General features: G+C 46.8%; 1 protein-coding gene across 7 annotated transcripts in view; it reads left to right on the top strand.

Annotated features, from left to right (window-relative positions):
* The window catches only part of PAQR5 (progestin and adipoQ receptor family member 5), a 617,270-nt gene that overhangs the window by 581,982 nt on the left and 22,361 nt on the right, over nucleotides 1-12,927 (top strand). For all 7 annotated transcript variants that reach the window (XM_077472843.1, XM_077472844.1, XM_077472842.1 and 4 more), the window contains one exon: nucleotides 9,520-9,646. In XM_077472843.1, coding sequence (XP_077328969.1) covers nucleotides 9,520-9,646 — 127 coding nt within the window. The remainder of the gene's footprint in view (nucleotides 1-9,519; nucleotides 9,647-12,927) is intronic.

Here is a 12,927-nt window from a genome sequence, read left to right as displayed (position 1 = left end):
ATTTTTTCGGGATTGCGGCAGACAGATTGGACACTTTTGCCACTTTTTTGGGACCATTGACATTTATACAGCGAACAGAGCTAAAAATAGCCACTGATTACTGTATAAATGTCACTGGTAGGGAATGGGGTTAACACTAGGGGGGGCCATCAAGTGGGTTAACTGTGTTCCCTATGTGTGTTCTAACTGTGGGGGGGGGGGGGGGTTTGGCTGACTAGAGGAGGAGACAGATTGTTGCTCCTACTTAGCAGGAACACATAATATGTCTCCTGTTCCCTGACAGAACCGGGATTTGTGTGTTTACTAGACATGTGCAATTTAGTTTAATTCCGAATTCGTTTTTCCCCAATCGTCTTTCAGGACAGCCACCTTTGAGAGACACTGGCTCCTCCCCTCTTAGGAAACACCGCCTTCATTTTCATGATTTAAGCCTCCTCCTCCCTTCGTTCCTCAGTTATGGTGTTTCCTCCGGTGGGGAGACATCGCTAAGGAACCTTAGCTGAATTCGGTCGGTGAGACTGAAGCTATCCGAGCGGAGCCCCGGCCCCACTCGGTTACCCGACCGTCTATCGGTCGGCCCTTGACAGTCGGATCAGCGGGGAGCTGAAGCGTTCGTACTGTCTATACACCCTAAACTTCGCTTGGGGAAAGCAGGAAGTTTTACAGGGTCGTCCGTCCGTTCACCCGCGGGTGTTTTAACGGAACAGGCAGTCCGGTCGGCTGGGGAAGCTGAACTTTTGACTGACCTTTTTCTCTATACGCACTCCAATCTTCGCTTGGGGAAAGCAGGAAGTTTTTGGGGAGGTTCATCCCTGCGTTTCGCCCAGTGGGGCGCTGCAACGAGGACGTCCAAGGCCCCCCTGTGTATCCAGTCGGCTGGGAGCCAGAGGCCGGACCGGTTGGCGGGCGACGTCAATTCCGGTGGGGGCGGACCTCTTCGTTGGATCCGCGTCTTCCGGTTCCGGACGCGGCACGTGGAGGGGAACCTAGCGTTCGGCTGGTGCAGCCTCTCTTTCTGCAGTTGCACAGGTAGCTGTTGGAGGCACGTTCGTACCACTCTTCCTCAACAGGAGAATGTCCAAAGCAGTGGCTTCAGGAGCTCCAGGAGTAACGGCACCAGCCACTCAAAGGTAAAAGCCCTGGCGAGGGGTTCCCTTACCTTACAACCAGTAGCTCCACTGGTGTTTTTTCCCCCTAGGTGGTCGGGGGGGAAGGGCAGTGCGTCTGGGATCCAGATGGAGATTGATCCTAGGGGAGGGCACTCCCGGTGGTCCTCTTAAGTAGTGCTGGTGTTTCTTCTTTTTTTAGGATTTTTTGCTGCTCTTTTATCTCTAGGTCTCTGAAGGACATGAGCAAGTCTCCCCTTGGTTCTAGGAGGGAGCGTCCTTCATATAGAGCCTCTTTGGGGGAATCCCTGGTTCAAAGGCACTTGGTAAAGAGTGTATTGAAGCACCGGATAGCTCAGTCAGACCTTTAACCTAAGGTTCCAGTGGCCTCAGAGGGTTCAGGTCCCTGTTTGAGCGCCATCAGGAAACAGGCAGCAGAACACGGTGCATATCTGGCGGCTTCTGTGAAGGTTCCAGTGGCCTCAGCTCCAGAGCACTCTTTCACCAGCACAGCAGAGTGTTCCACCTAACCCGATGGATGTTCCTCCTGCAGGTTAAGGGAGAGTCTAGAGGGTTCCAGAGAGGAAGTTGAGGAAGAAGTTGACAGTGCCGTCTCAGACTCCCAAGGGAATCTGATAAAGGTGAGGGCTTGGGTGGGGAACCCAAAAGAACCCCTCGATGTAAACTTCCCCCTGGATGAAGTGGATAAGCTCTTGAGAGCTATTCATACCACTTTAGGAAGAAGGCATTGTCACCCCACGATCAGATGTACTAGGACCTGGGGGAAGCGGGTGTTCCCGGTTCATGATGTCTTGATCGATGCCATCAGGAATGGCGGGGTCCCGAAGGAAAACCTTTCTTTTCTGGTGCATTAAAGCAAAGGTTTTTTCTTGGGCGGAAGAGGAAGCTCTTGTCTGGAATAGAATCTCCCAGGTTAGAGACTACCTTTCTTCAGATGTCCAGGCATACTGACCTGTCCTCGGGGACATGGGAATACTTTCAGACCCTATGTTTGAAATGATGGACTCACTTCTGAAGGATGCATGGGCTTTTTCTCTTAAGAAAATATCTAAGCCTGCCATAGCGGCCACAGTGGTGGCTCATAATATGAAGTGTCGGCTTAGCCAGATTAATGCATGAAGCAATGACGGCAGAGGAGACTTTCTATCCTCCTTTCCCATGCTGCTTAAGGTGTTGGCATACGCTGCTTCGATTCAATCCAGGCGAATGTATGCAAGATCTTCGGCTCTGACCAACTCAGCCTGGAGGGCCTCAAGGCTGAAGACATGGCAGGGGGTCAAGGCGTCCAAGGCAAAAGCTCTGTGTAATCCTTTTTTACAGGAAACCTGCTGTTTTTGCCAGGTCTTTAAGCAGTGCGAGATCGCACGGCTGATAAGTAAAAGGCCGTTTCCCTTAAGAGGAAATATAAAAAAAAAAAAAAGGGGGGTCCTTCCTCCCCCAGTGGGAGATGAGCACCTCCAATTAGTTTGTGATGAGGATCATCATAGGGGGTTACAGTTTGGAGTTTTCAGAACTCCCCCCTGTTTGAGACTCCTTGTCACTGAGCTGCCAAAATGTGCCCTTCTTTCCTCTTCAGGAGTTAGAGGAACAGGAAGTGGTAATACAGGTCCCAGCAGGATATATAGGAAGGGCTCCTATTCTCACATTTTTGTGGTTCACAAGCCTTTGGGAAAAAAGTTCAGGCTCATCCTGAACCTGAAACGTCTGTGTGTCTTAGTCACCTACAGATGGCTTTCGTTGGTTTTGGTCACTGGGTGAGGGCACCTCTTCCACCAAAACTGTTTCAGGGCATGGATAGTAAGGATGCATACCTGCATATTCCCATTGCAGAGAACCACCAGCGTTTCCTTAGGCTGGCAGTGATAACTTCTGTAGGGGTGCTACACCTTCAGTTCAAAGCACTTCCCTTTTGGGCTATCCCTTTCCTCCTCCTATCTTCACCAAAGTGATGGTAGAAGTTCTGGCATTCCTGCGTCTCAGGGGAGTCTCGGTGATCGTGTGTCTTGACGATCTTCTCCGGTTTGTACCTTCTCTGACGCAGTCGATTTGGGATCAACAGGTAACAAAAGACCTGTTAGTGAGCCTGGGTTGGCCTCTGAACCTAGAGAAACCCAACTTAAATTCCTTACCAGGGGGTCACCTTCCTGGGGTAGGTGCTGGGCTCAACAGAACAAAAGGTCTTCCCTCCTTGGAGAAGGTCCAGAAGATAGACAGAGCACTGTTGTTTCTCCAGGGCAACCGTCAAAAACTCAATTAGGCAGGTTGAGTTTACTGACAGCCACGCTCCTAGCAGTTCAGTGGACAGGGTCATGTTACCGTCCTCTGTAAACTATTCATCTTGAAGGTTTGGGACCACAGTCAGGGGTCTTGGGACTCTTTGGTTTCGGTTCCAACTCAGGTAAAGAGGTCCCCTTGGGGAAAGGGAGCACGTTTGTTACAAGACCTAGAATGGAGTTTCCCAGTATCCAGGGTGGTTACAACCGATACGAACGGCTTAGGTTGGGGACACACCTAGACTCCTGTTTGGTACAGGGTACCTGGGAGAGGAAGGAATCTAAGAGATCCTCAAATTGGAGGGAGTTGAGAACAGTAGATCTGGTTCTCAGGACCTTTCAGAGTTCTCTGGAGACTTCATGTAAGAGTCATGGAAACAGTCCCTTGGCAGTGGCTTACGTCGACAGGACGGGGACTCCTGGAGCGGATCCTTATGGGTCCTAGCGAAGGCCATCCTCAGATGGGCCGAATATTAAAATCCTGTCCTTTCAGTGATCTGTTTTGAAGGAGAGCAAATCCTGATATTAGATTTCCTCAGAGCAACCAGGTTCTCAAGCAGGAGGTTCTTCGAATGGATCACCCAGAGTTGGGGGATTCCTTGGATAGACCTCTCTTTTTCTCAAGGGAAAACGCAAAGGAAGCCATCTCCTGTTCCATGAACAGGGGAGGTCGGGAGCAGACACACTAAAGCACAGAGTTAGGGTTTCTCTAAGTGCTATGCTTTCTCCCCTCCCGTTCTGATTTCTGCAGGGTCAGGGAAGTTTTCAGGTGGAGATTACTACCTGTTTTCTAATCACACCTCTTGGGCCCAGGAGGCCGTGGTTCTCCATTCTGAAGGGCCTGTCAGTGGAACCCCCCCCCCGGGTTTTCCCGGTCTAGGAGTGTCCCTTTTCCCAGGGTCCAGTCTGCGGTCCCCAGGTGGATTCTTGCAGCTTGGCTACTGAGAAGGAATTGCTGAAGGGCAAAGAGGTCTCAGACTGTTTAATAGCCACTCTTCTGAATTGCAGGTAAATGGAAACTCAGACCATTTTCTTGAAGGTATGGAGACGGTTCAACAGCTGATGCTCAGAGAACTCCTTCAATGTGCACAGCCTCGTAGCCGTTCTAGAGTTCCTGCAGTCAGGGGCAGATAAAGGTTTAGCCCCATAAACATTGAAGAGTCAGGTTTTCGCTTTTAGCGTATTCCTGGAAGGGCATCTAACATCAGACCTTGGTATAGTAAGGTTCTTAGAGCCTTAAGTAGGCAAAGACCAAGCCTTTGGTCGCCCCCTTTCCAGTCGGGGTCACTCATTAGTTTTACAGGTTCTCACAAAGGAACCTTTTTCAGCAATTGGAATCTGGCTGGTTAGGGTTGATCACTCTCAAAACTGTGTTTTTTGTGGCGATCACTGCGGCAAGGAAAGAGAGTAAACTCGAAACCCTTTCTGTTAAGGCACTCCCTTTCCAGACCATTCAGTTTTTAAGACCATTCTGGCCTTTTTACCTAATGGTAGTCTCTAATCCTCAGAGAGTCCGAGAGATTATGCTGCCTATTTTTCGTTCAAAACCAGTGAGCGAACAGGAACACATCTTATTGGACGTTAGAAGATGTGTCCTTCATTATTTTGGTTACACAAAGCCAGTTCAGGAAGTCTGATTTACTTTTAGTGTTACTTCCAGGGGCTAGGAAGGGTTCCAAAGCCTTTAGACGTACGCTAACCAGATGATTAAGGTCAGCCATTGGGCAGACTTGCGCGGTTGGGGTATTAAAGCCTCCAGTTAGAATTAAAGCACACTCAGCCAGGACAGCGGCAACTCCGCAGACAATGTGGGCTGGTGTGTCTCCTGAACAGATCTGTAGAGCCGCAACGTGGTTCAAGTTTTCTACGTTCGTGAAGCGCTATAGATTGGATCTTCTCTCAGCCAAAGACCAAGCCCTTTGGTCACAAGGTGCTGCAAGCAGTAGGTCCCACCCTAAGACAGGGTACTCGCTTATCCTCTCAAAGGTGGCTGTCCTGAAAGACGATTGGGGAAAAATGGAATTACGTACGGTAATGTCCTTTTCCAGGAGTCTTTCAGGACAGCACCGGTTCCCACCCAAGTTTTTTGCAGATCATCGGGAACTCATTACATGAGGCCGTCAGGTAAGACTTAAAAGTTTGTTTATTTGACGTGTTCTTGTGTCTCCCCAGTTGGCCGGAGGTACTCTGGAAGAACTGAGGAACGAAGGGAGGAGGAGGCTTAAATCATGAAAATGAAGGCGGTGTTTCCTAAGAGGGGAGGAGCCAGTGTCTCTTAAAGGTGGCTGTCCTGAAAGACTCCTGGAAAAGGACATTACCGTACTTAATTCCATTTTTTTGACAAATTCGGAAATTCTGAAATTTCGGAATTTTTCAATTTTGGAATTTCAGAATTTCAAAAAATTTGAAAATGCGGGAATTTGAAAATTTCCGAAAAAAGCAAAAAAACTAATGAAACGAAAACTAACACATTTTTTGTCAGTGCACATGTCTAGTGTTTTTACACACACAGATTCTGGTTCTCGCTCTTTTCACGAGTGATCGCGGGGGCATTGCGCCCGCCGGGCACGTGCAACACCTTCGGGGACACGCTGCGGCTGCTACAGCCTCTTAAAGAGCTGACGTACAGCTATGACGGCTCGCACAGGGGAGCCAACCTGCCGCAGTATAACTGCCGCGGATGGTCGGGAAGGGGTGGACGTGTATTTGAAAAAAAAAAAAAACACATTTGAAAAACAGCTGCGCAAATACCCTGTGACATAAAAAAATTGCAATAATCGCCATTTTATTCTCTAGGGCCTCTGCTAAACAAAATATGTATGGAGGTTCCAAGTCATTTTCTAGCACAAAAAAAAAAGATTTTTACTTGTAAGCAAAAAAAGAATGTCAGAATAGGGAATGAATGGAATCTCCTGAGAACTATAAATATTTATAAATACAGCAAAACAGCTTGCATCATCTTAAAAAGTAATAATGTGGAAGCAAGTGTCACCTCTGCAGCCGTGCTTCTGACTCATCGGACATTATCTAGTAGATCCTTGAAAACACAATACAATGCTCTCTATAACATCTTAGATGCCATTATCTTATCTTCTTTCTTACCCACCTGAGATGTAATGTAAGTGGGCGTTTGACTTTTTTTCCATAATGATACAAAAAGAATCTTTGTATATATGCCAGAAACCGCACATTGAACGCGCTGGATTTACTCATTACTCACCCGGGGAGGTGTGGTGGCTTTTGTACCTTGCTGGCTGCTAAATCCTTCAATAAATATCAGATCATCTCTCAACTTTATAACTAAACAATGTTCCTCTGTGCGCAGTATTTGCTGTCAGTTATACCAACAGCGAGATGAAGGTTGTAGAATACATTACTCATCCTTTCTCACCAGGAGTTCCTTTAAAGGTTGCTAGGGGTTCATTAGCAATGAATGACTGACTACTGAAAACAACAATCTTTTGGTAAGGAGGAGATTCTTCCCACTGATCACCAATGTAAGGAACATTCTTCCCACTGATCACCAATGTAAGGAACATTCTTCCCACTGATCACCAATGTAAGGAACATTCTTCTCACTGATCACCAATGTAAGGAACATTCTTCTCACTGATCACCAATGTAAGGAACATTCTTCCCACTGACCACCAATGTAAGGAACATTCTTCCCACTGATCACCAATGTAAGGAACATTCTTCTCACTGATCACCAATGTAAGGAACATTCTTCTCACTGATCACCAATGTAAGGAACATTCTTCCCCCTGATCACCAATGTAAGGAACATTCTTCCCACTGATCACCAATGTAAGGAACATTCTTCCCACTGATCACCAATGTAAGGAACATTCTTCCCACTGATCACCAATGTAAGGAACATTCTTCCCACTGATCACCAATGTAAGGAACATTCTTCTCACTGATCACCAATGTAAGGAACATTCTTCTCACTGATCACCAATGTAAGGAACATTCTTCTCACTGATCACCAATGTAAGGAACATTCTTCTCACTGATCACCAATGTAAGGAACATTCTTCTCACTGATCACCAATGTAAGGAACATTCTTCTCACTGATCACCAATGTAAGGAACATTCTTCCCACTGATCACCAATGTAAGGAACATTCTTCCCACTGATCACCAATGTAAGGAACATTCTTCTCACTGATCACCAATGTAAGGAACATTCTTCTCACTGATCACCAATGTAAGGAACATTCTTCTCACTGATCACCAATGTAAGGAACATTCTTCCCACTGATCACCAATGTAAGAAACATTCTTCCCACTGATCACCAATGTAAGGGACATTCTTCCCACTGATCACCAATGTAAGGAACATTCTTCTCACTGATCACCAATGTAAGGGGCATTCTTCTCACTTGTAGGCAGGTGCAGTTAGCCATGTTGCCAGGTGCTAGGCCTGCGTGAGTCTGTGCCCATTTATAAGCCAGGTTGGAAAGAGTACTGAGTCACTTGGGGCATGGGAGCCAAACCCCCCACACCAGCACGTGGAGGTCTTATACAGGGCAGGAGGCTGGGGAGAGCCAGCTGTGGACTTTCTGTCCCTTAGAGCAGATTATACACAAGGCCTTTAGGCCAGGCCAAGAGTTCTCTGAGTGAGGCTGTTTCCTTGGTGGGGGGGGGGTGTCCACAGAGTTGTACCTAAGGAGGGGGTGATTACTGAGAGCACAGCTCTGAGTACCAGAGTGGCGACTGGTGCTCAAAATTTTTTGGGGGGCACAAACAAACTGAAAAATATTGAAAAAAAAAGCGCCCATCAGTTGCAGCCTCGCTGTGCCCATCAATTGAGCCACTGTAACCCCCCCAGTGGGATTTAACCAGCACCCCGCTCGCTCGCTGTCTGGCCGGGCCTTACCCCTGTTGATGGCGGGTCAGACAGCGGGAGACGGCAGCGAGCCGTGGGACTGGCAGCAGGTCAGGTAGCGGCTCCTTGTTTCCTCAATGCTTTTCCTCCTGCAAGGCCTCCAATAGGATCGCCTGTCCTTTTCAGTTAATCAGGGGACGGGTATCAGACCCGTGCTTCCTGATTGGCAGAGAGGCAGTTCAGTGTTAGAAAAACTAATATTCATTTGCTTTTCTCACACGCACACACCTGGGTTCATGGCGTAATGCTCTGCGCCCCGAGCCCACCCTATTTTGAAGCCTTTTAGAGCCTATGGCTTTTATCAGGTGCTTCAAAAAAACACCCATTACTGCTGTAATTCAGGCACCCGGCGTCCGAAAAGGGGCAGGATGCCTGAATAGGGGGGTGGCCGCGGCGGCCATGGATAGATTTGCATTTACACCTCTCAGCAAAAGTATTCAGGCATAGGACACACCCCTTGCCACGCCCACTAAAAGGTGAAATGTACAAAATGACAAGATGGGTTAAACCCACAAGTGTGTTTATTTTTTTTTTATTTTTTTGTTTTTTTTTACCACTACTTTTCTTTTCTTTTTTATATTGGCTTTTGGAATTTACAAATGCAGCAATTTAGAAATCAGATGAAAGGTTTAGCGCTGGGAAACACTTTTTGATAGATAAAAAGTGCATTTTATATACAACTATATAGACCAGACCTAAATGAGGGACAAATGAGGAGGAAAGAGGGACATTGATCCAAATCGGAGACAGTCCCTCGAAATCAGGGACAGTTGGGAGCTATGGATTTGTGCTATGCATGAATCTATCCATTGTACGTATAGGGGGTGGCCTGGAGAGAGGGGGCGGTGCCCGGGCGCCCCCTAATGGACGGGCCAACACTGGAGTACCAATGACCCCGGGGGGAAGGAGAGAATGTTTATCTAAAAATTTTCAAATTTTCTCTTTTTATTGGAGGGATTTCTTCTTACTTCCTGTTGTATCTAGGAAGAGAAGATAATTCTCCCTAATGAGACACATCTATCAACTGTTTTCTACTCTAAAATCTAAAACTAAATAAAAAAAAAAAATTGTTTTTGTTTTTAGTAAATATGCAACATTCCAGCATCTTTTTAATTTTTGTTGAACTAACAGAAATGCAGGAGACACCGAGCATGTTTTTCCAGTTTTTCTAGCTGCTGCATCGTGTCAGTTGTCACCTTTTTGTTTTGTTTTTATTTTGACATTTTAGGGTCAGCTGTCGCTTACTCTGCCTATGTATTCCCGGACCGGTGGGTGAACAGTACTTTCCATCAATACTTTGTGCCCTGGGCTGTTTTCAACACAATCATCAGCACAGGAATGTCCTGCTACTCCAGGTATGTCCCTAGATGTTATCCTAGTCTTCTTATACTGATACTTGCTCTCCTGATTTAATTTTGCACAGGACAAAGGAACATTACTTCTAGTTATAGAACAATACCCGTGCCCATGGGCGTCCGCAGGTAGGGGCAAGGGGGGTCAAGTGCCCCCCCCTGGAATCAGGGATGAGATCTTAAATTCAGCACAGATCCATCGCTATGGGGGTGCAACCGCCAGTAGGGTGACACCATCAAGGTTCTGCCAAGCCGCCCTATCAGTGTAGTGTGACTGCGTTCTCTTTTCCATGCTCAGTCCAGCAGAGAACTCGGCGGCGCTGTGACAGGAGAAAGGCGAGCTGCTGGCTGTCAGGTTTCCCCTGGTCACCCCCTCCCTTTCTCCTGTCAGGGAGAAGAGACGACGGCTCTCACCAGGTTCCTCGCCCAGCTTCCTGCCCACTCCGTTCCTTCCCTATTGGCCATAACTGAGGGCCAATCAAAGGAGACTAGGAGAGGAGAGAATCATGGGACATGTAGTCCCAAAGATTGGCAACCCCATTTTCCACAGGGAGGAGGATACAGATTGATCAAGAGAGAGATTGAGAGACTGCAGCCTGGAAAAAAGCTGAGGGAGAGAATGCTACAGGAAAAAGAACAAGGTGTGTGCTGGGCAGAAGCCAGAGAGAGAGAGAGCCCCGCTGCCCAGCGCCACCAGAGAGAGAACTACACTGCCCCACGCCACCAGAGAGAGCCATGCTGTCCAGCACCACCAGAGAGCCATGCTGCCCAGCACCGCCAGAGAGAGAAAGACTAAGTTACTGCCAGGATACAGACAGGCTACACTACTGACCAGAGTCGCCCCCGGGTCGAGTGAACGATCGTCCAGCCAGAGGGATCACTGCTGTAGTTTCGATGGGTCTGGTAAGAGGGCCTGTTGGCCATTATCCATTATTTATTCTAGGGATTGTACTATGTCTGCAGTCTCTGACCATGATAATGTGATAATGACATTGTTGAAAAGGGGCCGCGCATGGGTGACCCTAAAATTATGCCCCCCCTTGAAAAAAGTTCTGCGGACGCCCATGCCCGTGCCGTATACCATCTATTTGGAGTTCTATGTGCTCGTGAGCCCCCTGGATCCAAGTGCCCGGACTGCTTGGATAGGGAAATGTGCGACTCACTGATTTTAATTGAAATAAAAAATAGCCTGGCTTATCATATAGTTAAAAAATACAGTGGGGGGGAAAAAAATCTAATTTGATCCCCTGCATATTTTGTAAGTTTTCCCATTTACAAATAAATGAAGGGTCTATAATTTTTATCATGGGTGTATTTTACCCCCTTCCTGACCGCAGCACTTTTTTCGCGATTTGGCACTGCGACAATTGCGCAGTCGTGTGACGTTGCACCCAAACAAAATTGATGTCCTTTTTTTTTTTTTTTTCACACAAATAGAGCTCTCTTTTGGTGGTATTTGATCACCTCTGCAGTTTTTATTTTTTGCACTATAAACCAAAAAAAGAGCGACAATTTTGAATAATAAAAAAAAAAAAAGCTAGATTTTTTACTTTTTGCTATAATAAATATCCCCCCCCCCCCCCCAAAAAAAAAAAAAACTAAATTTTTCCTCCGTTTAGGCCGATATGTATTCTACATATTTTTGGTTAAAAAAATAATTAAAAATAAAAATCACAATAAGGGTATATTGATTGGTTTGCGCAAAAGTTATAGCGTCTGCAAAATAGGGGATAGATTTATGGCATTTTTATTTATTTATTTTATTATTAATGGCGGCGATCTGTGAATTATTTTATCGCGACTGCGACGTTATGGCGGACACATCGGAGACACTTTTGACACTATTTTGGGACCATTGACCTTTATACAACGATCGGTGCTATAAAAATCCACTGATTACTGTGTAAATGACACAGAAAGGGGTTAAACACTAGGGGGCGATCAAGGGATTAAGTGTGTCCTAGGGAGTGATTCTAACTGCGGTGGGGATGTGCTACCACTGACATGACAGCTATCACTGCTCCCAATGACAGGGAGCAGTAGATCCCTGTCATGTCACTAGGCAGAACGGGGAAATGCCTTGTTTAGACGGGTATCTCCCCGTTCTCCGTCTCTGTGAGACAATCGTGGGACACCAGCAGACATTGAGTCTGCGGGACCTGCGGGCATGGTCACGCTGTACATGGCGGGCACACACGCCCTCTAGCCCCTCAAATTAAAGGGGACGTACAGATATGCCCATTTGCCCACCGCTGCCATTGAGCCGACGTGTGTCGGCAAGTGGTTAAATGATAGAGACAGAATATCAACCAAAAATCCAGAAAAACACAAGATACAAATGTCCTAAATGGAGTTGCAGTTCAGTGAGTAAAATAAGTATTTGATCCTCCACCAACCAAAATTAATTCTGGCTCCTACAGACTGGCTACAGTAGGTGCTCATGTGGTACACAGAGTAGTCCTGTCAATGTAAGAAGGTTCTCCTAACGAAAACTCGTTATGTGTATAAAAGACACCCGTCCACAGAATCTTTCTACCATTCAAACCCTCAACATCATGGGGAAGAGCTGTCAGAGGACGTCAGGGAGAAGATTGTAGACCTACACAAGGCTGGAAAACCATCAGCAAGAAGCTTGGTGAGAAGGATAAAACTGATTTTTTGGCAAATGGAAGAAATACCAAATAATCATCAATCGCCCTCAGTCTGGAGCGCCATGCAAGATTTTGCCTCATGGGGTGAGGATGGTCATGAGAAAAGTGAGGGATCAGCCCAGAACTACATGGGAGGAGCTTGTGAATGATCTCAAGGCAGTTGGGACCACAGTCACCAAACAAACCATTGGTAACACAATACTCCGCCATGGATTGAAATCCTGCAGCCCCCCCAAGATCCACAACCTCAAGAAAACACATGTACAGGCCCGTCTAAAGTTTGCCAATGAACATCTAAACGATTCAGAGAAGGATTGGGAGAAAGTGCTGTGGTCAGATGAGACCAAAATCAAGCACTTTGGCATTAACTCGACTTGCCGTATTTGTAGGAAGAAAAATTCTGACTATGACCCCAAGAACACCATCCCTACAGTCACACATGGAGGTGGAAACATGATGCTTTTGTGGCTGTTTTTCTGCTACAGGTACAGACCGACTTTTCCACATTGAGGGGCCAATGGACGGGGCCATGTATTGTAAAATCTTGGATTACAACCTTCTTCCCTCAACCAGAAAACTGAAGATGGGTCGTGGATTGGGTATTCCAGCATGACAATGACCCAAAATGTACCG

The sequence above is a fragment of the Lithobates pipiens genome, unplaced genomic scaffold, assembly GCF_037356315.1.
Source record: "Lithobates pipiens isolate NorthernLeopardFrog02 unplaced genomic scaffold, aLitPip1_a1.2 Scaffold_8, whole genome shotgun sequence".
In the NCBI taxonomy this organism is placed as follows: domain Eukaryota; kingdom Metazoa; phylum Chordata; class Amphibia; order Anura; family Ranidae; genus Lithobates; species Lithobates pipiens.
This window is presented reverse-complemented; position numbering and strand designations above follow the sequence as displayed.